At 45.3% G+C, this 26,922-nt stretch overlaps 1 protein-coding gene across 3 annotated transcripts in view; it reads right to left on the minus strand.

Annotated features, from left to right (window-relative positions):
- LOC141785979 (interleukin-1 receptor accessory protein-like 1) overlaps window positions 1–26,922 on the minus strand; it is a 167,587-nt gene that overhangs the window by 134,273 nt on the left and 6,392 nt on the right. For all 3 annotated transcript variants that reach the window (XM_074664646.1, XM_074664644.1, XM_074664645.1), the window contains exon 2: window positions 19,634–19,727. In XM_074664646.1, the coding sequence (XP_074520747.1) occupies window positions 19,634–19,715 (82 nt within the window). In that variant the 5' untranslated portion in view covers window positions 19,716–19,727. The remainder of the gene's footprint in view (window positions 1–19,633; window positions 19,728–26,922) is intronic.

Consider the following 26,922-nt stretch of genomic DNA (forward strand, 5'->3'; position numbering starts at 1 on the left):
TCCAAGACGAGGAGCAACAGCTCAAGAGGGACGCCAGCTTGTTTTCATTACTTCAAGTGATGCGAGCAGGAAACCAGCGAGGAATCAGGCTGGATTACGCTCTCGAAAAATCACATGAACACCAACAAAGAAAGGAAAGACTCACGTGAGCAACCTGGCTGTAAAGTTTCTGCATCCTGCTGCTGACCTTTTCAACTTTCCACACAAAAAAACACATTTTGAAAGTTTTATTGAAGTGTTTTTATGCCTTATCTGCAGCAGCCACATACACTACCTGCTGCTACAAAACTGTAGGCGGCTCCTCGAGGTTCACAGGCTAATCTCTTACCCAGAAGTGCCACCGCACAGCTGAACCTGCCACTGAGCACTCCTACAACCCTCCAATCACGCTGAAGCAGCCAGGGACGCATTATTTACACACGGAGTGGAGTTGATTTCATAAATAAATGTAATTCACCAAGACGCCGGTCGGTGTGAGGATGTTTGGCACATGAGCCCGCAGCAGCTCATGGAAAGAGAAAGGGGATTTGTGTGTTATAATATTTTATTCTGCGGTAAACAAAGCTAATTTAACCTGGAAAATAAAAGACACACTGCGACAGGATTCAACGGCTAAGCCTCCTTTTTCATGGCCATACTGCAAGAGCAGAATAAAAAGGCTTCTAATTAGCTAATGTAGGTTAAGAGGAATGATTTACATGATGTTTAATGCCCTGTCAATCACCAGTGATAGCGTGAGGACCGTGCAAGTGGGGAGAGTGGGCGTTCAGAGCAGCTCAGAAATAGACACGGTGAAGGATGGATGTGTAAAAACAAGACGAGGAAGTGTTGAAGGTAAGAGACGGAGACGGACACTTTAAAACGAAGAGTGAAAGTGACGGAGGAGGGAAGGAGGGGAGCAGAGATTACAGATTCACACGCAACCTCTACGTTTTCAGCTGACGCAGGAGAAAAGCTCGACTGTAGATTCGCATAACGAGACCACTGGACCATCATTAAAATCCAGAGGCCGCAAGACAAACCCGGCCCCACCTGACTGTCGGCTGTTGTTGCCCCCCAGAGAAACGCGCCTTGTTGAACCTGCTCCTCTTCTGTCAGCACTTTCATAAATAATTCACCGAGCACTCTGGGGCAGGAGAGCCATAGAGTGTACACTTCTCCTCCTCCCGTCTTTCTCTGCATTATTTTATTGCCCCGTGTTGGCACTGCACAAACAAGACGCACTCATTTACATAGTTTGAGGAGACCTCAGGGTGTGGGTCATCAGAACTGTCCACTCAGATGGATTTTAAGCCGCGTTGTGTCCAAGCGGTTTAAATTCGGGGCTCCGTGCTGCAGGAAGCGGATGACACAGTTTGTGTTTATTACTGTGGAGCAAAGACACGAGTACAGCTTGTTCCTACTCTCAACGAGGAGTCGACAACCCAACGCTCCCAAATATGATAATCTGAAGACCCTCCAGCGCCGTTTCCACCGCGCCGTGCTGCGGCTTGTTTGTTTTATTTACTCACAAAGACGATGTGGAGCGTTAAAGTCAAACAAACCTCAGACTTATTGACATCACTTTTTAAAGGCTGTGTAAATATGGCGTCAAACGTAAGATATGAGCGCTGAGAGGAACTTTGACGACTCCTGAAGAGCTTGATCTGTATCTCCATCCTCCAGGTCCCGGCTCACCTCCTTATCTACATAATCGGCCCTTCACGCTGACATCAGGCACTTGTTAAAGTGACGGCAGACTCTGCTTGGATGACAAAAAGCAGCTGTGGATGTTAACAACAACGTGTGCCGTGTATTTGTTTTCCTCGCTGGGTGTGACACGGTGACAAATTGATCAAATTGCGAGTTAGCAGACAGAAAAACAATATGTTCAGGAAGTTCCACCGAGCATTTGTTTTTCAAAGCGTCTCCCAAATCGCGAAGATTAGAGAGTGTTAGTCTCTGATGTGACAGGATGACAACAGAGTCATCACCATGCTTTCTGTAATTTATTGTTTTGCATCGAGGAGCTTCAGTGGGTGGTGAAACGCAGACATGAGGAGGTGGGAAGCAGCGAATTATCCCTTTTCCTTTCCTGTTTTTCCATCTCAGACTTGCTCTTTAATGATTCAGCGAGGAACATGCACTCAACACGTCCTCCTCAGTTTGTACCTGTAGCTGTAATCCAATCCCTCACAATGGCCGCTGTCGTGTTCCTCGCATCAGCGCCTGCATCTCCAAGGCTAAATCCACAAATACTCATAACACAACACCGTTCCATTTAGCTGTTTTTCAACCTGCACATTCTACACGCATAAATACTTCAGCAAGTACACGTCACTTTGAGTTTTATCGTTTACCAATCTGCTCGGCTGAAACTGGGTCATGTAGAGCTGGGACGCCGTTATCAGACAGGAAAGTTACTGAACCGTCCTTCCTCTCCGTCCTTTTTCCCTCGGTTTTATTTTCCTTTTTACGTCTCAGCGGCCTCTGCACACATCCCTCAATCTGTCCTTCTCACTGACCTGCCTACCACCGCACCTCCCCTGTCTTATCTGCTCCTTCACCCCCTCAATTACATCTATTTTCTGCTGAAGGAGGAAAATACTCATAACTCATACGGTGAAATATTATACTTTACAAAAAACTTAGTCAATTGATTTAGAAATTTGATTCCCTCCATTTCTCAGGGAGCTGTTTGATCCCCTGGAACCGAATATGCAAATGAGCTCTGGTTTACTCCGCCCCTTCAGGAAGTAACCTGCAGCCCAAGCATTCTGTTACCATGGTAAAAGTAAGTGATTCATGTCATGTCCGGTGTGATGGATCGCAAACACACAGACGGTGTTGGACTGGTTTTATGTTTATACATCTCATCCAACCACAGTCAAATTCACTCTTTCTGGATGGCGCGATTTCAGCGATTTTAAGATAGGTTTTCACTTTTTCTGGTGTGTCTCTTTTTGAACGATGACAAGCTGGAATCAAACAGGAGAGGTGCCACTATTCTTAAAATGTGGGGAGTAGAAAGTACAGGTATTTGCCTGAAAATGTAAGAAGTAGAAGTAAAAAGTTGGCTAAAATAGTTACTCAGGTTAAGTTTCCACGAGCCTTTTGGAAACACTCGCATCAAGAAGCGATCAACAAGAATGGTGGAGCATTTACCAGGGGACATCTTGGTAAACCTGTGTCTGATTCTTTAACATCTTTTTTAAAAATGCATCAATGAGGAACTTATAACCTTAACCCATCAACAACTAAAGCATCAGCGAGAAACTCTTCGAAGGTGAAAGTTCACCTGGTGCTTTCTGGGTAAAAATAATCCAAATGTGGTTTAAAATAAGAAGCGCCTCTCCTTGTGTGAAGCGGTTGTTGTCGTCTCTAATCACTAGACGGGACACTGTGATCTCTAAGCGCTGAGATTTGCATATTCTCAGTCGCTCCCTTTGATTATCATTTATCAAACTGATGAATGGTTGTCATATCGCGCGTGATTTGTAAAGGCGCTCCACAAACGCCCGCCTGGAACGCATTCTCTGCAGCGAGCGGCGGCTGTTCACTGAGAAGTGGAGGAAGGAGGGGGGTAAAACCAAGCCGTATTGGTGACTGAAAGGTAATTAGTATCTTGGCGTTGCGTGTATTACAAGAGCAAAAATGTGCTTGAGCTGCTAATGATGAGGAGGAAGACACGATTCCTTTGCTGAGCTTTTAATAAGCAGAACAAAAAAGTGGGAAAGAGGAGTTGGAGTCAGACGATGGGTTAAACTCACGCACAGCGTCCTCTCCTTAGACTTTAATGCACAAACAAGCCGCCATCTCTGTCCTCAGGTCACGACGCTCAGCGGCGAAGAGTCGACAAACAGCAGCTGGGGTTGGGTCTGATTTCACAGAAGAGCAAAAGGTGACTGACAACTTGTAAGATCCATCCCCGACGCATGCTAATGGAGGCTCAGGATGTGGCAGGAGGAATGAAAAGGGTCTCAGAGGGCTGGTGTGTGTGTGTGTTTTAGTATTTGGTGAATTGCTTTGAACTGTTCTTAAAAGAAAATCCCTCAAGTCAGGCCGTGAATATTTGCTGTGGCATCAATGGTTTTACCCTGTGAGAGTCTTTCCATTCGCCTGTTTGCGTCTGTTTGTTGAATCCACACGGCTCAAACACAAGTACATTCGTCTAAAGCAGCGATAAGATGTTAACAGACGCAGTTTAGGTGAAATAATGAGAAATATCTCCTGCAAACAGGCACCTTCGCCTAATAAAACCTGATTACAGCGTCTTTGAACTTCCACTTCAAGCAAAAGTGCTGATTAAGATTTGGTCCTTTCACTTTTTTGAGAACAAAAGTCGAGAGTTTCCGCGCTGATTAGAAACATCAGGTCAGCGCCGCCAACCTTTGGACCATTCCAGATGCCTTTCAGATAAACTACCCAATTAACCCGCTCTCGCTGCTCTCACATTCGTGTCAACATGTTTCCACTGGTTTAATGAGGAAACACAGGATTTCAGAGCATCCACAAACTTTGGACCCTTTCTGAAGACTGTTTTTGCCCAAGGGGAGGAAAATCCTCGCGTTGAATCCCTGATCCTCCTTATCTCTTCTCTTAGCCTCTCCAACCAGGTCTTATCACCTCTTGGACAGTAATTAACAGGAATTACACAGCGCTGCTATCTGCTGAGCCCACGTCGTTAGAGCAAAGAGCCCTTTCCCATTTAGGGCCTGTCTGCTGGGAGATTACCGCTGGAGGAGTGCTCCTCCATCAGGAGAGCGCCGCGCCGCTGTTTGTGCTTTTTGTGCAGAGCCACAGCCTTCAACACAAGGACAGGATACAAAAGCACAAACATACGTCGCCACATTCAGCGGATTCATCCCTACAGTGAACATGGCGCCTTTAAGTGAGGAGGTTTATGATGATGGCTCGCCTTCAAACCGCCATCGACAGCTGAAGGAGGAACAAACACAGATGAAACAGCGAACGATTGTCCGACGCTCTCCCCCTCTGTCTTTCTCTCCCCTAAGCCCTGCGCTCTCTAAATGTTTAACAGGATCCTTGAGAAAAGCCTCTCCACTTCTGTTTCCGTGGCAACTGGCATGCATTGGAATTGATGACATCTCCTGATCGCCCACTTACTTTGCACAAAAGAAAAAAAACGCTCTCCCTGTGAACTTCGCCGATGCTGTTTCCCTCGCACAGAAGAGACAACGCAACTTCTGCCACAGCTGAGGGGAGGTGGAGAGGACAGGGTTAAAGCAGGGGGTCAAACATTAAAGAGGGGTGATGGCTTTTTTATATCGTATCGTATCGTATGTATCGTTTATCGTGACATGGCCTAAAAATATCGAGATATGGATAAAATGCTACATCGCCCTCATCATTTCAGGAGGATTTCTTGAACATCTTGTGTTAATATCAGTCTGAACATCCAGCGTTTTTACTTTTCATCCCCTCTTTAAAGGCAGTATAGTGCGTCCTGTAAACCTCACAGTCCCAGCATGCATCGCTGCCTCTTTAGCACCAACCCCGAGCTGCAAACTCGTTTCCCAGAAAGAGCGCGACTCAGCTTTTATCTGGACCATCTAGTTAAACCTTTTTGTCTAACAGCGTCCCCATATCTCACACTTTCATTCTCTCCCTTAATTAACATAGACGGGCAGCCAGACAGCTCCGGAGGCCAGAACCCGTAGCAGGACCGCTCGCTGTCACCTTGTTACCACTGTAATGGGTTCAGACGAGGTCCCCGTGACACAGGGGGGAGAGGAAATGAATTCATGAAGCCTGGGCCGTGCCTGCTTTCCTCTTCGCCTTTGTCTACCCTTGCCCTTCCTCCCCTCCCAGCGCCCTGCAGCCTGCACAGCCTGCTTTAAAGAGTTGGCGCCACACATGTTCATGGAAGAAGCGTCTGTTAGAGTCTGATCATTAACTCTGAGCCTCGTCGGTTTAGTGTTTACAACTCGACAATAAAAATGCAAAATGCTCCAAAAGCGTTTGTTGAAGTCAACAGCTCTGAGGCGTCGATGACGGCTTGTTTAAACATCCGCTCAAGTGCTACTGCCTCCGACAGCCAAAGGACCGCCGAGGCAGGCCGCTCTGTCAGAGAGCTGGATGTCACGCATGCGAGCGAGAGGCAAGACACTGCGCTGTCAACCCAATTAGGCTGCTGGGGCACACACTGCCTCCATTCTGTAGGCCTGAAAGAGGTCAAGGAACATATAAAACAGCCATTCCCCCGGCTAGACCTGTCTGAAAGGCAAGCACGTCCTTTATGCTTAAGTCATTAAGAGCACAAAACCTCTGTGGGAAAAATGTCAGGACACTGACCAATTAGGAGAAGGGACAACGCGTGTGAAAGGAAACAGAGATCATCTTCACATCTCTTTTTAAAGTTGGCGATAAAAATACCAGCTCGTTCTCAGCGCAGCTTTCCCTCCGTCTGAAACAAACCACGGGTCCACCGAGGAAGTGTTGTTGCATTGTTTTGATTATAAATTCAGCGTGATAATTTGTTTGTTTAATCCGATTATTTGCTGACTCCATTCTCCGTTTCCTTTCTCTCGCAGTCGATAATCCGTAACCCCCCCTGTGAGGCAGCCGGAGACGCCACGAGCGCCCGCTGGGTTGTCGGCCCCCGGCAAATGGACTCTGATCAATTGTACACGGTCAGCATGGATGTTTGATTGGATAATCTGCAACTCACAGTCTCACACCCGTGCGTGTGTGTGTGACAGTGTGTGTTCATGCTTCAGAATCAATACCACAACAACAGAGCTGTATGTAGCTGGAACGCTAATTTAATGAGGGTGAGCTTTCACGTCGTTTCGGGACAAATGAAGAGTCAGTGAGTGTGAAGACCTGATCAGAATCTTGATGCCAGTTGAAAAATTGCTTGAATATGCATTTTGCACATTTGGATCTTAATGAGGTTTTAAGTTTAGCTACAATCTGAAAAAAAATACTGAAATAGGTTGTTTATCAGCTGATCAAATGTTCATTTCCTGTCAGGCATTCACACAGTCATCCCCCCCTGATGGCTAAAGCTAAGAAGCTGTCTCTTCTGGACCGTCGAGCTGAGATCCATCACCACCTCCCCACCGGCGCATTTCCAACGGGTTAAACATCCTGATGCAGCAAAGGTATCCAGGAGAAGAAAGCTCGTTAAATCACTCAATTATAGATGTTGACATTGCATATGCATTGTGCAGCTCTAATGCCGGGATCACAATCCCATGATATGAAATGTTTCCTAATCCTTCAGCACGGCAGATCAAAAGAAACGCAGGAATTGCTTCCCATGGCACATTTTGCGATGGTTTCCTGACAGCGTAATACCAAAGTCATTTACTGGAGCGTGTTGGGCTTTTTGCTGCGAACTGCAGAGGAGTCGTTTTCTTATTTAGCTCCATGTGCGGGTGCCGTGCAGACGGAGGGAGGGAGTCATTGAAGTTTTGTCATGCGGCTCAAATGGAATTCTGACACATGAGTAATACTGAGTCATGTTACTGAAACTGTGTTTTGCCTGCATGTGATTTATTATCTGAGCGCGCTGCGGGCTGCATGACTTAGCGTTAATGAGAAAGAGACGTCCTCAACGTCTGATGGTCCTGCTCGGCTTTTAGACGTCAGCTGATGCTGAAATAACTCTGAGTCTGAGGAGGAGAAAACAGGCGAGCATCACCTCCTGGTAGAAAAAAAACTCTCACACCAACAGTTTCTTTCCAAAGCTAATCTCCTATTTGCATATTAAAGGCGATGAAAGACACATACAGAACCGTAATCCTGAGCTGTCCTTGTGTTTCTCAAGACCAGCACTTGGTGCCCAGAAAGAGGGAACGACAGAAAGCCTTCGAGAGCGGCGGGAACAGCAAAAGGAGAGGCCTATACCACAGGATTCTGAAACGAGGGTGGCGTGCACATTAAACATGATAATCAGGCTGAATTTGAATTTCAATGCAGAGCGAATGAAAGGTGTTGGGATGGGATTTGGACACACATGACTTCTCAAATCTCTGCAAACATCACTGCAAAGTTGTAAGTCTTAACAGCTTCATTAAAGCTGATAAATAATCGCCGTCATCTTTTTTAATTAATGGCCTCAGCAGAGAAAACTGTAAGGTCAGTGCCCTCGTAAAAGGCGTGTTAATCATTCATCAAGCTTTTTCTCCTCCATCATCTGGTTGTTGACGGGTAACGATAGCATCTTCACCACTCATTAAACCAGATCTGGATGAAAAAAGGAGAAATCTTTTGTCAAACAGCAGCTAGCTTACTTCACAGCCTCATTACACTCAGAGGCTAACACTTAGATTTTTACACAGCTATTTATTTATTTAAGTGTTTTCTGATGTCATATAATATAAGGAAGGAGGCGTCTGAGAGGCTGAACGCAACGAAAACAGTTTAATTAGCCTCCAGCAGGAGCACATGCACAGCTGAGGCGAAAGGTTGAAGGAGAGGAGAGGGTTTTAATCCGGTTTCAGAGGGCGTGGGGAGCGTGCAGAAACACTCGTGGTTGTGAGGTTGTGGTTTGCAGTGTTGCTTGGCTACTGGTGGGAAACTGAGATGCAACGCCTACTAACATCTGTAGTGCCTCTCAGTTTGCAGGAGGCGCTAATAGAGACTTGGAGCTCGGTGGAAGCTGATCTTAGATTCCCAAAGCGTTAAAAAACAAAGCTCTTCATCTTTAGCGTTCATGTTTAACAGGTTCAGAGAATCAAATGTTGATACTGTCATACACAGTGCGAAAAAGTATTGAACCCACCATGGAAAGGCTGTATACTTTGGCAAGGAAATGCTCCATACCACCTGAAATCTGTCAGTAATTATTACTCCAACTTCCAATTGGTGCAAACCAACATCAGCTGGGCCAGAGCAAATTGATGGTCCTATAAAAAAGGTGTTTTTTTCACCAAGCAGTTAAATACAACACACCTCATGATGGGTAAAGGCAAAGAGCTCTCTGAAGACATTCACAACCTGATTGTTGCTCAGCATCAGAATGGAACTGGTTACAGACTTATATCAAAGCACCTGAATATTCCAGTCAGCACCGTTGGGGCCATTATTCACAAGAGGAAGAAGCACCACCTTACCATCAACAGGCCACGCACAGGAGCTCCTTGAAGATTTCTGACCAGGGAGTCACAAAGATAGTCAGAAGAGTACTCAACGAACCAAGGACCACCCTGAAAGTGCTCCAGAAAGAGGCAGCAGGTATAATTGTTACAGAGAAAACAATAGGCAATGCACTCCACCGCCGTGGCCTCTATGGACGCTCAGCCTGCAAGACTCCATTCCTCAAGAAAAGGCATGTTGCCCAGTCAATCACCCTGTTTTTCCTGTGTTATCACACTTTGAATCGTTTGAATTGAAGCTTTGGAAATAAACGTGATGAGAATAAAGTTGACGTGTTCAATACACTGTAAAAGGAAATAAACGACACTTACTTAAAGCTGCACCTGATGCATAACCTACATGTTTGATTCACGACTGCACAGGAGCCGTTGTTAGACTCCCGCGGCGAAACACCGCTCTCTGATTGGCCCGATTAGAGACCAGAGGGAGGCTGATTCCAGAGGTGGTATGAAGAATTTATCGATCATTGCTCTGTGGGGAAATCAACCGTCATCTCCTCTCGTTCTGGGGGGTCTTGGAGGGTCGTAAATAAGAGGTTTTAAATAAATCAGGACCAGGCGTGCTTTTGGGACAAACTTGAGCTGAGAGGATGTTTTCAAAGCAAATTTGGTGCGTCTTAATTAAAGTAGCGCTTCCCTCCCCGAACAATACTCCAGCTTTGATCGACTGACATACTTTCCTATGGAGGGAGCGCAAGGTAATTCCCCGCTAATTATAATAAAAATGCAAAGCAGCGAGGTTTGAATGGGACCTGCTTGTATCTTCAGAAGACTTGGGAGGAAAGCAGCCAGCGCTTGGAGAATAGAGTCGACGCCGTTTGTTTCCAAAGCTCCCGCTGAGCATCAGTCTCCTGCAACCAACAAAGGCGTACTCCTCAGCGAGGAGCGGGCTTACATCCTTTCTCCCCCTGCTAACTGAAAAGCCCCAAACTTGGCAGGACTCCCTTGAGACCCGTAAGGATTCGCTGTGCCTCTGCTTGTTGCAAAAAATAGGTTGATTGTGCTCGGACCAATCCCAGTTTGACTGAAATAAGAATAAGGAAAAACTAAAGGAAAGAAAGTGAACAAAGAGCACAAGAGAGCAGTGTTTTTTGTTCTTCGCCGTCATTGAGCGACAGGGAGACTGTGAACGGGGAATGAACGCGGTGAAAGAGGATGTGTTCAAACTTTCCCATAAAGGAGCGTTGAGAAAGGCCACACGCTGAGTGGCTGGCTGACGCGACAGAGCCTGACAGCCTCATCAAATGCCACGTTGTTGCGAGACTTCCTGCATTCACAAAACTTCACCTCTCCAGCGACCACGGCCTCATTGTGCAGGAGCGGGAGGCTAATTAAAAACCGCAATTCATGCAGCTTCTTTCACTGGAGGAGAGAAAAGGCCACAAACTTCCCATCAAGTGACATTATCAGTCATCTGAATTTTGCTAGCTGGGTCTTTACAGGCTAATAATTGGTTTACAAGGTCAAACAGGGACGTAGAGGCTTGTTCGCGTCCCCGTTACTGATGTCAACATGCATCCTGTAAACAAAACACCCACACCTTATTAACTCCTCTTAACATCTGTGTCTGAAAACCTGATAAAAGGGCTGATCCTCCCGAAGAGGGCTACAGAGAGACAGACCCCTCAGAGTCTGAGTGAGGCTCACGTTGCAGGCAGACAGAGCAGCAGTAAACCACTTTCAGGAGTCCTACAAAGCTAACTCATTACGGGGTAATCAGAGTCAGTTAGGAAGCTCGCTAGGAGCTCTCGTTCTGCAAAATCCATCGATCAAAATCACTCGTTGTGCAGGCGGGAACATTTCCTGGAGATGTCTGAAGAGGAAAACAAAGGAGGGGAGAGTTTGCAGCTTCTTTTTTTGGCAGGCTGATTGAAAAATAAATTAACTTTAGAGGAATTCAGATTATGAGCGGTGCTACGTCTGCTATTGTTAGCCACACGTTTTTAAACCTGCAGGGGCTCAACTCAGTTTTTTTCAATAAATAATTGTATTTATGATTTTTCATAATAAAACAAAAGAGACAAGAAAAAAGTCAAAGATTCGATTGGAGGTTTCTCTTTTTAGAAACATTCAATAAAAGGAGGGTGAGTTGGACAGTGGCTGACTACCTCTCTCTCAGAGTTGCCCTTTTTGCTGTTACCAGGCCAAACTTTCAGGCTTGTTGCAGGGCATAAGAAGGGGTTAAACATCCCTAAATAACAACAAGAAAGTTGGGAGATAATGCTTTTCTACATATGACACTGTAAAGCTGAAAGATAGGGGGCGCCGGTGTGTAAAGTTGCACACACTACAAAAAAAAACAACAACATTTCTCCACATTTAGCTCTAAAACATCACTTTTTCTGCAGATTTAGAGAAGTATTTGTGAAATATATTTGCTAAGATATCTTATTATGAAGTCAAGATTTCTAAATCTTGAGGTACGATTTCGAAATATTTAGCTAAAATGCTAATTCACACTCCCTACCGCCGGAAGCACCAAAATAAAAGTTCAAGGAAATGATTTTGAGAAAGTCAAGCGCTACTTCTTCGATGTTGGCCACAGGATCTTCGACAGCCCCATCACAGCACTTGGTAAGTTTTATTTTCTAACGGCTGATTTAGCCGACTGTGTTTGACTTTCTCAAAATCAGCTTGGCTGGATCGCTTCCTCCAACTTTTATTTTGGCGCTTCCTGTGGGCGAGAGTGTGAATTTGCACACTAGCTAAATATTTAGAAATCATACCTCAAGATTTGAAATCGTGACTAGATATTTAGAAATGTTTGCTTAAGTTTTATAAATCTTTGATAAATATTTAGTCTTAGCTCAATATATAGAATCAGGGAATTCATAAAACAGCACTGTCGTTCTTTCGACATTTAGATAAACCTTATTCAAAACGGATACAAGAGTGAGATGGAAACAAACCTAAACTAATAAAAAAATGTGTTGTTTGTTTTCTTCTGTTGTGTTGTCCTACACATGCTCTGACAGATTAGACTCTAAATGTGAGGTGTGATATCTGTTATTAGAGTTGTCTCTTTGATTTTTTATTTTTTTTCTGCTTAAACACATCCTACATCTTATTTATCTCTGTTTTGTTTACCTGTTTGAATACACAAAAAATGAAATGAATGTTTTCTAACCTTGAGACAGTGAATTGTGGGTAATCCACCTCCCTGCACAGTGTATGAATATGTGCATCAAAAAGCTGCAGTCCCTCTTAATCTGCTTTCAATAAATTTACTTATCTCATCTCTGCACCTTAACAAACACAACCCCTCCCTTGAAATAAACACTCTGTGCATGAGGAAACAACGCTGCAGATTATCTCTTGTGCAATCTCATCTTTTGTTGGGAGCCATCAATCAAGAGAAATGATCCCTGTGTAAAGCTGCACGTCTCTTTGTTAGACGGAGCAGTCTGTTGATGGCAGACGACTGAGACGTAAAGCAGGGACAAATAAAAGTATGTGTTTGTTTTCTATCTTTAAAAATATTCATCCTCTCCCTGAGGTTTGTAGAGAAGCTGGAGAGCCAGTGAGTAAAGTAATAAGCTAATTATGGAGGCGGATAAAGTTGCAAAAAAAGACAAGACGCAGTGTTGCCACGCAAATCAATGAGCTCCCCTCAGGAATCAAAGTTAACTGAGTTGCATCAGGCCAAAACAAAGTTAGCGCTTCAATCAATAGAAAACCAATGTACTCTTTGAGCCGCAACACCGCAGCAAAACATAAGAGCTCCAATCCAAAGCCTCATGGATCGCAGAGGCTGAGACAAGTGGAAATCAAATTACCCGTATGTCTGATTTCCACAAACGACATCCCCGGCTCATACTTGTCTTTTTTAATCAGGAGGAGGGTTGCACTCTCTTTTTATCAAGAAGAAACGGGAGCTATCATTTAGCTCAATCTGGCTCCACTTGAACAGATAGCGAGGTGTGTAATTTAAAGGTGGAGCTCACAATCTGCTCCTTACTCTGCATTTTAAAGAGAGGGCTGCAAATTAGATCCACAAACAGGCGTCACACTCTCAGCTCCTCGCCTTCATCGAGCAGGTCAGGTGAGCCAGCCTCACGGAGGGGACGCGTTAAAATCTAATGATGATTATAGGATGAGGCATGAGTGCTTTAATTATTCTGCCAGACATCTATCTGACTCCCCTGTGATCCCGTCTGGCCTCCAGGAGAACGACGCCAATCAATGGAGGCAATAACAATCTCTTTCTGTGCACAGGAGGTTGTAAAGTGAAGCGAGGTAGGGAGGGATCGGAAAGACGGACGAGGAACGACGACGTAAACATAAAATCTGTGCCTGATAGATGGCTGCAGACAGGGGGCACCCACGTGGATTAATCACGCAGCGTGCCCCGGGTTAAATGTGTGATATTTTTGGGAACGGTCCCATCGCCGCCTCCGGGCCATTTGCATAGTTCTGAGAGACTACAGCTTCATTTCCCCCTGTCGCTCAGCGGTGTGGGAGCCAAGCAGTCAAGGGGAATTAAAATAATTTCCGGGACCATTACTGTCTTAAATTGCCCTAACCTTCAAAAAAAGAAAAATCACTTATTTACTTTTCTTCTCCTCTTTAAACCTGAGCGCCAGGTTTTTAAACGAAGCAGTGGACAGCCTTCTCCATGTTTAAATCCTCTTTCGGACTAAAGCTCATTATCATCCACACATATAATCTCTCAAATTGGTACCAAAATGCCCCGGCTGCTAGGAGTGGGCTGCGTAATTTGCTGAGGGAGCCTGAAATGAAGAATTATCTCAGGAGATGACGCAAAGACAACAGGCTCAGGTGTCCTCCACCTTCAGGAAGTGGGTTAAAGAAGAAGCCAGAAACGATAAAAGTGCAGGTTTCAAGTGTCAGAGATGTATCAGTTTGATTGACAGGTGTCTTAGCCCGCAGCTCCTCCCACACCGCCATCCCATTTCCCAAATCTGGATTTCAGTAAACCCAAATCCAATCATCCCCGAGGCTTCTCACGCCTGTCGTTGACATTTCTCTGCAGCAGACGCCTCCAACCCCAACTTGTCGAATAAATAAAAAAAGTAATAATCGGATCCATCTCTGATCCGCACACAGCAGCTCTGACAGGCCACTCCAGCTTTAAACACCTCTACCTCCAGCTACACACGGATCAACGCCGAGCCCTCTGCGCCCCGTCCCTGGCATTTTTCTCAATCGCTGTGTGTTGTAACATTATTAAAGGTCAGGAAACAGGCCACAGCGAGACTGTTCTGCTCATAAATCAGGTGATTGATCGTCATCCATCTCCTGCAGAGGAGTGTGGCGTGTGTCCCCCACAACCCCGGGAACACATATCCATAGTAACCCCCCTGGTTGTCAAGCGGCCTCGATCTGGCGCACTTGTTGACTCGCTGCGAGCAGCAGGAGGGAAAACAACTCCACATGGCAAGCCATTTCATTTCTAATATCATGTGTGTGATCAATCTCCCCCCGCGATGAGCGCGCCATGCAGTGGAGGCAATCATTCAACATTTGTGGCAGGTATGTGGTATTGACCCGCTGAAGATGAACCGCGTCTGCAGGAGTGTGTGTGTCTGTGTGTGTCTGTGTGTGTGTGTGCTTGAATTCCAGCCCAGTTTTCAATCTCTGCTGAAGTTTGCTGGATTTTTTTCTCCTCCGAGCCGTTATCGCTGACTCCTAAATGGAATATAATGGATCTTACAGCGCTATATATTACATTAATGCAATTTTATTAATTTGCACAGGATTATCTGACATGCTAGGCGTGGGAAAGCGGACGCAGATGGACGGCCCGCTTCATCTCCCCGCCTCAAAGTTCTCGCTGACAGCTTCCTGCCATATTTAACGTCCTTTAATATCAATTACAAAGTCAAGTGGCTGGCTGTAATTGAATTTGTACTGCGCGCTGACGTCCCCTGTTAGGACTCACTGTCTTGTCCAATTAAGAGGAGCCGTATTATTGGCCAAATTATGAGTAGCCCTGTTAATGTAGAGGGGGGGCTCTATCTGTATGTGACATATTAATGTTGACATCCTCCCTGAGTTGTGCGTTGAGATGGGTGTGAAGACTGTAAATTTACCAGACTGTCAGGACGTCCTTGGTTCTTCCTCTTCCTCAGAAAGAAGAAGGAGTCGACAGAAAGAGGAGGAGGGAGGAAGGAGGAGGGATATATGTTGTGGACCTACTATAGGAGCAGTAGATAAATACACGAGGAGAGACGGATGATGAGCGGCTGCTCTCTAATAGGAACCAAGGTCTTGTGGCGGTGGCGTCTTTTATTTACAGCTGCTCTTCGTCAGAGTGACACGCCGTCCTTAATAGAAACCAGTAGCAGAGATTCTCCTGCGTCAGAAAGCGACGGGGAGAGTTATCAGTGACGTATCGCTGGAATCACTGGGAGGCTGTGGGAAGGTAAGCATCATCCGTCAGGGGGCTCATCAACGTCTGCTGGAGAAATGGGGACTAATGAGCGAACAGCAGCGAGGTGGAGAGGCTGAAGTCGGACTTGAGTTGCAAATTGGACGACTTGCAACTGGACTCAACTTGAGGGTAAAAAACTTGAAACTCAACTTGAAACACAATGACTTTGGACTCGACTCGACTTGAGACAAGCTAAGCCAGACCACTCGTTGCATGTTCACCAAGCACGCAAGCAGCCAATGGGATCACACAACACAGTTTGGTTGTTAGCAGCCACTGCAAAAGTAGAGCAGTTTGGTTAGAAAACTTCCACTCGAATGGAAAAAGAAGGAACGTGCAATGCAAGATATGCAATGCTAATTATCCACCATTAAAAGACTGCACACAAAGCTAAAAAAGTGAAACCAGGCTAACACTATTAGAAGTGTGTGAGCGTGTGCATGTGTTGGTGATGTGTTTGTCGATTGTGTTTTCCACTATCACTAACATTGATATGAGCTACTGTAGCCTCTGTGACTGCATAAATAATCTCCATCCATTGCAGCAAGCCCCTGTCTTCCATCACTTTATCACTCTTCATAACAAACATCAAGTCTTGACTCATCAGCAGAGAAAATAACTCCACACAAAACCTTTATTCCTTCTTATTAAGCCTCCGATAAGTTTTTCCTCTAGCTATAACAGCTTTAAGTCCACTCTGTTATTCTTTAGGAAGGTGGTCAAAGGACACAGCCAGGCACTATAGGCAGCTAAATTTGTGCTTGATGATGAATGACTCATTAGAATATAATTATACCTCTCCGTTATAACATTAAAATATATGGTTTAATCCAGGCAGAGCTGCAGACTAATCTGATGGAAGTTTTTCACATTAACTTTAAAAGGATAAGGTTTCTCTTTTCGAGATATAAACCTGAGATAAAACCTGTGGCTCAATTCAACAACCTTGTGACTTGACTCGACTTGACTTGATTCAACAACCTTTGTGACTCGCCTTGCCTTGACCTGACTCGACTTGCCTTGACCTGACTCGACTTGCCTTGACCTGACTCGCCTTGCCTTGACCTGACTCTCCTTGCCTTGACCTGACTCGCCTTGCCTTGACCTGACTCAACTTGCCTTGACCTGACTCAACTTGCCTTGACCTGACTCGACCTGACTTTCCTTGCCTTGACTTGACTCGACTTGCCTTGACCTGACCTGACTCGACTTGCCTTGACCTGACTCAACTTGCCTTGACCTGACTCAACTTGCCTTGACCTGACTCGACCTGACTTTCCTTGCCTTGACTTGACTCGCCTTGCCTTGAACTGACTCGCCTTGCCTTGACTTGACTTGACTTGATTCAGCAACCTTGTGACTTGACTAAACTTGACTTGCCCACAACAGAAAAACTTGAGACTTGGACCAAATGACTTGCTCCTCGCTTGGGACTTGTATAATAGTCTGGGCTAAAGTGTCTTAATCAACGCCAGGAGCTAGAGTGTTGATCTACAAGTGTCTACAAGACTCAAAAAGGTGCAAACCTCAATACAAACAAAAAGAAATAAGACGGCAGAGTTCAGAATGCAGATGAAGTGTGACGGCGGTGAAATATTCTAAAAACTCCTCCAGTGTTTGTGTGAGCGCCCCTCTTTACTCTGCTCTGCATTCAGGTCTGCCAAAAGCCATCTCTGGTAACCTCTGAAGCGCCTCCTCACTCTGATTGTACTCCATGTTCAGAGGTGAAGAAAAGAATAAATACATAGTTATTACTTCAGAGGGTCGAAAGTGAGACCTAACATGAACTCCACGGTTTCTGTTTCATATCAAATAAAAATGCAGCTGCGACGTGCACACAAAGAGGACTCGGCTCTTTCAGCTCCAACGAAAAAAGGGACATTTAGGGATTTCTAACACACGCTCTTTGCAGGCAGCCATTGTGCAAGGGTGGCACAAGAGGCCCACAAGGGAGTTGATTGTGTGGGTAAGACAATAACAGCACCACAACCCATTTCTAGAGAACAGGATCCTTTTATCTTTCCAGACTTTGACCTCAAATATCCCAGAACATCAACTCAAGAAAGTCTCAGCATTCAACTTTCAGCGTTCCTGTTTTTATCTGGAGCTCTGCAGCCGGGCAGAAACCACAGGATGCTTTACGTTGAAGTGCTGGCACAGGGTTCAGACACACACACACAGAGTAAGAGCATCCACAGCCAGGTTTTACAACAACAACATCTGACTTGATGTGCTGCATTAAGCAAAAATATCCATAATTATTCTGTTCAGCCAACCATTCAGGCCAAATCAGCATTCTCACAAAGAGGAGCCCCAGCAGAGGACGAGCACATACATCCTGCTGCTGCATGTGGAGGAGGATTAGCACACGCGCAGATATGCATTGTATGTTTCTGTTCTGCAGCCTGGGTACAAATGCAGACAAAGCACAACTCAAAGAGGCTGTGTTTTGAATTTAATCATCTTCAGATAATCGTGGCGCACATGCAGCGTTCTGCAGGGGTTTCTGGAGAGTGTGTGTGTTGCAGTGTGTGTTTGTGTTGCAGTGTGAGCCCAGTGAAAAGGGAAAGCAAGAGAGATTGTGGATTCATTGTCCCTGAGGGAGTCAATCAAGTCATTTAATTTCCTTTAATGGGCTGACACTTACAAGTTTTCATTGTCTACAGTGAATTTCTTTGAACAAAAGGGAAGCGATGGAAAACACCATGTTTACAGAGCTCTGAGCGCCTCAGTTTTGTCTTTTCAGACAAATTTGTTTGAATAATTTCATCAAGAGCGACGTTTTCACAAAGAATCTGTCAACCACGGCGGAGCTTTGTGGCGCTTTTCGTCTGGAGGAGCTTTCCTGGATTTCTGAGGCGCAAAACTTCACAATCATGGTGACCACATATTAACAAGCCTCATGGCACCAGGGTGTCTGATTTGATCCAATCTGCTATAAAAAGCAGAAATATCAGAGGGATGCTGCGATGCCACCAGGAAACTCACCTTCCTGCCCCTGCTGCTTCTTCCAATTCCATAAAAATGAAAGTGGCGCGATCTCAAACAGGGTTTCATTGCCCCAGACTCCTTTTTACAACGGGGCTCTAACTAGCAACCAGCACGGCCTCTAATAAAGTTGTACGAGCGAAGAGAGGAGGAACAAAGGATTGGGGTCTGGCACGCGTTGGGTTGTTCATTTATCAGTGGACACGTTTCAAATCCCTGCCCCAGGCAACGGCTCGTGAAGCATCCGAGGAGATCGCCCGCAGGGACTTCTGCTGCAAAAGCAGAAAAGCCTTTGATGAGCCCTGGGCCATTCCTGCACCTGTGTCTAATATGCATGGCGAAAAAACCCCGACGCAAGCAGCCTTCAGGTTGGAATAAAAAACAAAGACTTTCAATATGTTTTTCTACGCTGGTGTGAGTCGTTCCTCTGGTTTGCAGAAAGTCACCACTGCTACGTAAATACTTTTATTTCCCTTCAAAGGCCACGTTATTAAACGCAAAGTGCATCCAAATGTTTCCAGGAAGTAACTCAATGGACCCAAACCAACTCAGGTCATTGGCTCAACTTTCATTTGCACTCCTACAAAAGCACTTAACCTCATTGTGTCTGTTGCATCTGCTGGCTATGTTTGGTTAAAGCATCAAATAGCATTAAATCACGCATTAAGAAGAACCAGGAGGTGCATCACTTTGGGCTGCGCTATTAAAAAGGGAGATTTAATCCAAAGGGGATAATGAGGATGAAACAGATTAAGCAAAATGCTCAAAGTTTACGTGATCTCTCATCATGCAATTTAAAGGGTAAGTTGTTAACCCTTCGATATTGACCAAGTCTGCACAAGAAAAACACAACATGTGGTGGAGGTGATGGGTAAAGATGGAGGAGAAACAGCTCCTGAGTTTCTAACAGAGCTGAAACATGAACAACCGAAAATTAAGCTGTTAAAAGGACGGGGAAAGCTGTTCAAACTCTCTGAGAGCAAAAGCACAAGGCCATGTGATCCCCCTGCTGTTGACGGAGACATGTTGGTGCTTTGAGGCAAAACAGAGCCTTGAAATTTTTCCAGAGAATCAAACCACAACCAATTAATGAAGCTGTTCAACACACAGACGAACGGACGGAGGGAGAAGAGGAAGGAGGACTTACCTGAGCCTCTCTTCGACACCACTTTCAGGCATTGGACCACAACGACGTGAAGCAGGATCAGAAGAGAAATGGGGGCTTTCATTTTTCACCAGTCCTGCAAGAAAACAAAAAGCAGCAGTGATTATTTTGCACTCAAAAATCATCAAATCAGACGGATGAAAGAAACTTTTACAGGTCGGCTTGAAAAGATCCAACAGCAGCATGTGCATCTTCTGTCCTCCAAAGTGTTTGTCTGCCTGGGCTTTATTTAGCCGGTGACTCTTCAGGGACTTACTGTATAATCAGGAGGAGGCTGTTGATGATACAAACGTCAAGATGCATCTCTATCACCCAGAAACCTGGCTTTGCAGCTTTGTCAACTTCCTACAACGCTAATCCAAATCTGGATGACATAATCAGGAGCCCACTCAGACCACGGTTAGCACACAGGAGCCAGCGCAGATAGATAGTCAGATTTCGTACGTTAAGTGGTTTATTCAGCCTGCATCACGACCACGTCCCACTGACTGTTTGTTTACACTCTGGGCCATGCAGCCGTGAATCTGTGGCTGTGTTGTGACAGTATCTTCGGCAGCCCTGGGAGAGGCAGAAGCTGGATGCTCGGGCAGCTGCATGGTGACAGATCGGAGAAGCATGTTGAGATAATTCTGGCTTTTAGCGGTCATTAAGCTAAGGAATGCGGCTGCAACATGAGCGCCATGTCTTAATCTGATGCTAATGCAGCCCAGATAATTAGACCTGAGGACACACAGAGACACAAAAAGAAGTTATCTCTCCATCTTCACCCGACAAAAACTGACTCCGAGTCGTTAAAGTTAACTGTGTTTATTCAGCTTTGGCCAACACTGCTCCTCAGCGCTGATTTGACTCGTTAGTGTCGTCTATTATTAGCACAATCCTTCCTTCAGGCCAAAAGACCATCTCTGCTTTGGCTCAACAAGCACTTCATGTATGCTGCGAGGACGCTCCTACTGGCATTTCAGTCACGACAAAGATGCTTCTCATGGATGCCACAATGAGGAGCCGTTTGAGGGAAGCCCCGCTAACCCCCGAGACGCTCACAGAGGCACGCCGAGCTGGCCGGCAGCCAAAGATGGCGACATTGCCGCGTTTTTCTCAAAGGCTTATTGTCGCTCGCTGCAACCAGTGCCACCTCGGGAAGCTACACGCAACACCACAAAAATCTTATCTTTTTAATTAGTTTTCCATGTTGGGCGCACGTCTGCAACACGAGCACAAAAGCTGCGGTCTCTTTGGTTGGGGCACAGAGGAAAGGACTGAATCACCAGTTCTGCTCGGTTTCCCTCCAGCTCACAGTGATATCCTGGACTGCTACACATCAAAGCAAACACTTTTTATCTCTGAAAAGGTTAAAACCCAGCTCTGCCAATGCAGGGTAATTAATTTCTTCTTTGTTGATACCAACTCCGCCGATGAGCACGTGCAGCATCCTCTGCTGGGTGCAGACGCTGGCTGTTTGGCTGCATGTGTGCAGGGAGCAAAAACAGTGGATTATGGGATTAAATATACTAAAGAGTCACACATGAAAACATGACATAGTGCTTTGCTTTAAGCTGGTGAGCAGCCTTTCAGAGGATCCAGGACAAAGCTGTTTGTGGGGATGTCGTAGCAAGGTGAGTTTGATGGCACTCGTGTCTTTTTCACCCTGAGTTAAATCAAGGTCAAACACCCGCCGGTCCTACTCGCCACTTTGGCGAGCTGCATTATTAAAATGTAGTTTTCTGAAACAGAATCTGAAATACTAAACCACAGACTGTAATTAGAGGGGACAGCGTGGCTCTGCCATTTATCATTGTACGGTTTTGAAGCCCAAATTTCCCCATCATGGGCGCAGCCATTTGCAGCCAGAGTCTGTGCAGTAAAGACTGTGAGGGATTCAGATTTTTTCTTTCGAGAGTCTAATCACTTCTTGACTCTACCTCCTGACATATTTTACAGTCCCTAAAAAAATATACAAGAACAGCAGCTGTCAATCATTCATAACGTGATGTAACACCTTGTTTTTAACCTCGTATAACTAATGAAAACAAAACTTTTCAGAATAAAGAAGACTTGAATACAAGGCAGCCAAATGTTATCTTCAAATCACCACAACAATCAGACGTGAGAAACATTTCTATGAGGTGGGTTCATTTTTTAAAGTTTGTCAACAGCCCATCTGGAATGACTGGAGAGCTGGATTTTTTTGACCTATACTGCAGCCAGCCACCAGGGGGAGCAGTTTTTTACCTCAATTTCGAGCCAAGCAAGATGACGTCCGTTTTTTTTGACGTAACTGCTGACAGGTGATCAGACTTCAACGTTAGCGCCTGATAGTGTGATTTAAAAGTTCACTCAGGTTTCTTTTTGCTCTCTATTGTAAACAGAATCCAGGATTTAAGTCACAAACTAGCTTGACTTATAGTCCAGAAAGCATGGTGCTTACTTTATTACTGCAAAATTAACAAATGCTAGCTAGTTTCTTTTTTTACTTTAGTTATCTTTTCAATTAACCTTCAACCTTCACAACTTTCATTAAATGCAATAATAAACTCTTCCTTTCATTACTCTGGCTCAATAGACTGAATATTTTCATTTTAAAGGAGCACAAACTGACACACAACTGTTTCAGAGCTGAAAACCTGATAATGACCTGTAGCGTTAAACATTTATGTAGAGTTGTAAATCTAGTTCAAGTAAACTTCAGCACAAAATTGTGGCTAGTGAAAATGGTAAGTGGCTAGTAACTCTGGGAAACGACGAGCCACAGTGGCTGGTGAGCAAGAAAGCTAATGTCAACCCCTGCACCAGAGTTATCATCCGTCAAAAAAAGAATACTAGACGTCCGAAAATATATAAAACAGCTCTCCCTTCAAAGTCCCGCAGTGAAAGCTTATCCTGTCAGGCGTCTGGTGGTGAGCCATTCTTTAGAGGAGAAGCTCATCCAAAAGGTGCTGTCACCTGCCTCTCATCCTCTGATTGTTTTTTTCCTCCAGCATCCACTCTCCCCGCCCTGACACTGTTTCCTCCCCGGCGGATTCATCCAAAATTCAATTACTTTCGAGGAGGGTTCGGCGAGAGAAATGGGGCACTCTCTCAACACTCTCTGGGGCTCAGAGTTTGCCCCCGAGGAACGCATCCCCCGCTCGCATTTGCACACAAACAATTCTGGGAATCGACGGCTGCAGCTTCACCAGGTGGATGCTGAGGTGATGATTTATACAGATCTCACATTTCAAGTCTCTCTGGTGCTGTCACACACTTTTTGGGGAGCTGAGAGTCATATCTCTGCTCGTGGGAGCTCTTGGCTTTCTGGCAGAGGCTGGATCAATTAAAGCAGACTTCTAGAAACAACGCCCCTGATCCTGCAGAGTCTGAAGTCGGCACTGAAACTGCTCCCCTCTCTCTGTCTCTGTCATTACCCGCCTTAACTGCCTCTCACCCGTGTCACCCCTCTGCTCCCTCCCTCCCACCTCCAGTCAGAAAATTGATATGCACTCCGCTCGGTGAGTTATTAACATTTCTATTTGTGAGGAACACTTTTGAAGCCCTTACACCCTCGGCTGACGCACACGCACACCCACACCAGTCCGTGCTTTCCTCGCTGAATTATTCCATTTCAGATTATCTAATAACAACTACGAGGCCTCCATGTTCCTGACATGAACGCAGAGAGTGAAAGGATGCTTTCTCTGCTTCATTTAGTGTGTTTTCTAACAGGAATGTCATGCAGGTGATGTTTCTCCTCGGTTAGTGTGAAAATACACACGCTCATTTGCTAGGTGCAGCTGTTTTCGTCTTCTTGGTTCATTTGTTGGTCATGGACAAAGATCTTTTAACTATTTTTGCTTCTGTGTTTGTCTGGAGATCCTACATGTAACCATAGCTGCATTGTTTACATATGAATTCAGCTGTAAGCAGCCTGTAGCATGTCAATGCTAACTGGTGCAAGGCCGGATGTTTCCCCACAAGGTGAGAAGAAGGAGGTGAGGACAAAGTGCTGGTTCTAAGAAGTGACGACATCGACCTGTCCATCTATCCATCATTATTGGGAGCATAAGATCGATCTCCAATAAGATGGACAAGCTAGCCGTGCTAACCTAGCAACAGAGGGAATACCAGAAGGCAGAGTAGCATCATGCTATTCACAGACTTTATTGCTGCTGTGACTCCCCCTGAATTTCCTCTTGGGAATAAATAAAGTATTTTCTATTCTATTCCATTTAATATGAGGAGACTTGAGGGTCTCACTGTTTCAGAAATATCTCAAGTTTTCCTCCAAGTTTGACTCCAATTGAAATTCTGAGAAAGACAAATCCTGAGGACACGACCTGAGTGTCCTCGCCGCTCGGTTTAGCCTGGCACTGATAAAAAATACATCTCAGTGCACTCTTCTCCAACATGACGCTGGAGCTAAAAAAAGTCCTATTCCCTCAGCATCACAGAGGAATGTGGCGTTTCAGTACAAACCAAAGAGCTGAAAGGGCACGGTTAGGATTTTAGAAGTTCAACATGACGCTTAAAAGGAATACAACCGTCTTTATTTTTAGATTTCCGAGAGGCCTCTGCGCTGCTGCAGGGATGACGTCAGGAATCGATCCCAGCAAACACTCGCTCGATGTAAACTTTCTTATTTTAAAGGAAATGAAAGGAAAGCATCTGCTCTTCGAAGCGGCTCTCAGCACCGTTTGACCTCAAAAGTTGGTGAGGCGTGAGTAAGTGACAGACACCGCTCTCTGTAGGTGCAGACGGGGTATATAATGTTTAATTTATATTTCTGCTCTCCAGAGCTGCTCGCTGGCAGTCAGGTTAACAAAACCCCCTTTCAACATATTCTTCAGAGGAACACAAATGTGATGTGCACTCACATTCCCACGCACGCACAAACAAGCTGTCTTTGCAATCACGTCCAATGCTCCGTCCCGTTACCTGAGCTGCCTGCTAACCAGCTCCTTTCTTCTTCTCCCTGGCTGTCAGGGAAATAAGGATGACATTAAATGAACGGAGCGCTCTCTTTGGAGACTCCAGGCCGGGGCTGAGAGGCCTGAGGGAGGGCCTGCTCGAATCACTGAGAGAGAAAGGGTGACAGGGGACAGAGGATGAATGAAGAGTGGAAACAGGAGAAGGCGGTGTGGCGAGGCTGTGCCAATGCGGAGCTGTGAAACAAAGAGGAAAACTCCTGGGAATACTCTGCTATTACTGTAAAGTCTTCTGCAGAGCGTACACACTCAGGCCTCGCAGCGATTAACACCCAAACCGTCTCTACAAACAGCGATTAAGACAATTTGTTTCATCTGAAGAGCAGATTTTCCAGTGTTAAAGATGTTGATTTTCCAGAACGAGGACAAATATTAGGGTCGCAGAGAGAGCTGTTGAGATTCAGATTGTCTTTTTAGTTTAAACCATCACTGTTGGTTATAGATTCATCACAAATAGCACAGCGATGACTCACGCCTTGGTAAATTAACACTGCTCTATTTATCGTTGATCACTGAAAGGAGCTTCAAAAAGACATTTTCTGCTCGAGGTTTGCTCAGATCCTGTAGGTTTTGAGGTGAAGTAAGCTAAATGTTTTCTCCTCCTGACCTGAAACAGACTCCAGGAAGTCAGTTCCCCTCCTGCCGGTGCCAATCAAACCTCCAAACACCGTCGGAGTTGAAGGTCTTGCGGTGTGATCCACCTGCAGAGGAAGCATGCTCCAGCAGCTGCTGAACGACTTGTAAAAGCCTCACGCTGCGGGGTTATCTGAAGTCGAACACGAGCTACATCTATCTATAGCAGCAGTGGGTGTACTTGCGAGAAATATTCGCCAGAAACTGAAAATTCATCAAGCCGAGGTTGAGGCTTCCAATAGCAACGATGAGATATTCACGGGCTGAAGCCTCTCCCTCTTTATCTCCTCCTCACACAACCTCAAACACACATTTCCACTCAGCACCTAAATTTAAATCTGTGACACTGAGACTGATCTGCTGCTGAACCCGGCGAGGCAGCAGCTAACGCTACAGTATGCTAATGCTATTCACTGGAGAGCATCAAAGTCTTCAAGGGGCTCTGGCTTTAAGAAAAGTACAAAAACACTGCATATTTTAGAGCCTAACAGGAGGAAAATGATTTTTTCTCATGGCTGGCCTTTAAAAGGGGCGGAAAGGTCTGGATCTTCTAGTGCTACCAGGATTTTTAGAGATGACGCTTCCTGTTTTTGTAAGCAGCACAACCGTGGGCTGATTTAAGGAGGGATGAAAGAGGATTGTCAGATTATTAGCACCAGTTAATAAACGCCTACCCTACAGCAACTCCAATCATTACGGCTGCTCGACATTAATCTGTTTTTTTCCTCTCTTATCAAATCAACCACTGGGAGGGATCGACTTAAACCGAAAGCAGAGCGAATGAGCAATCAGGCCGACAGCGGTGAGACAAACAAATAAACAAACAAACAAAGCCTTTCTAGAGGAATAATCAAAAGTCTTTCTTCTTTAAGACAATGTGCTCGAAAACTGTAACGTTGATTTATCGGACGACTGCTGCGAGAACATTGATTACTGCAAGACGCAACATCTGCACATAACCAGCCGCCGTTTGACCACCCTGCTCAAAAAGCCCCAGATCATGATGGACCTCCCTCCACCGTGCTGGGTAGAAAACATCTCAGGTGGGATCTCCTCGTCATGCCAGTAACGTTGAAGCCGTCTGGACGTCAAGGTTCAACTTTTTCTGATCAGAGAATCAAACTTTTTTCCACCTTTCAATGCCCCATGATGCTCCCTTGCAAAGTCTAAATGGGCAGTTTTGTGGCGTTGAAGGAGACGAGGTCTTTGAATTCATGCAGATGCCGTCTGATGGTTATTGCGCTGCAGTCGGCTGCAGTAAGGGCCTTAATCGGATCCTCCAGCTCAGCACAGGTGTAATTTTTTGGGTCTTTCTTTGACTTTTTGGATCTTTCAGAAAATGTAGACTGACTGGCTTACTGCGTCCAACCTCAGCAGCAATGGCAAATGTTTTTGTCACGCTCCCCGTTCTTGCTTTTGCATACTGTAGCTCTACTTAAAACCTCATTAAGATCCAAATGTGCAAAATGCATATTCCAGCAATTTTTCAACTGGTCTTAAGATTTTGATCAGGTCTGTATGAGAGAAATGGAAATAATAAAGGCTCTGATGTTTCAAAAACAAAGGTTTACTCGAAGGATCCATGCTCGTCATTCAGGTTTTTCTGCTCCCTCCTCAAACGTCTCCAACAAGTCGGAACCAAACAGCCCTGCGAGCAGAAATAAACTGAAGCACTAA

This window comes from Halichoeres trimaculatus, unplaced genomic scaffold, assembly GCF_033239565.1.
Source record: "Halichoeres trimaculatus isolate MK-OKI-2021-1 unplaced genomic scaffold, fHalTri1.1 fHalTri1_scaffold_24, whole genome shotgun sequence".
In the NCBI taxonomy this organism is placed as follows: Eukaryota; Metazoa; Chordata; class Actinopteri; order Labriformes; family Labridae; genus Halichoeres; species Halichoeres trimaculatus.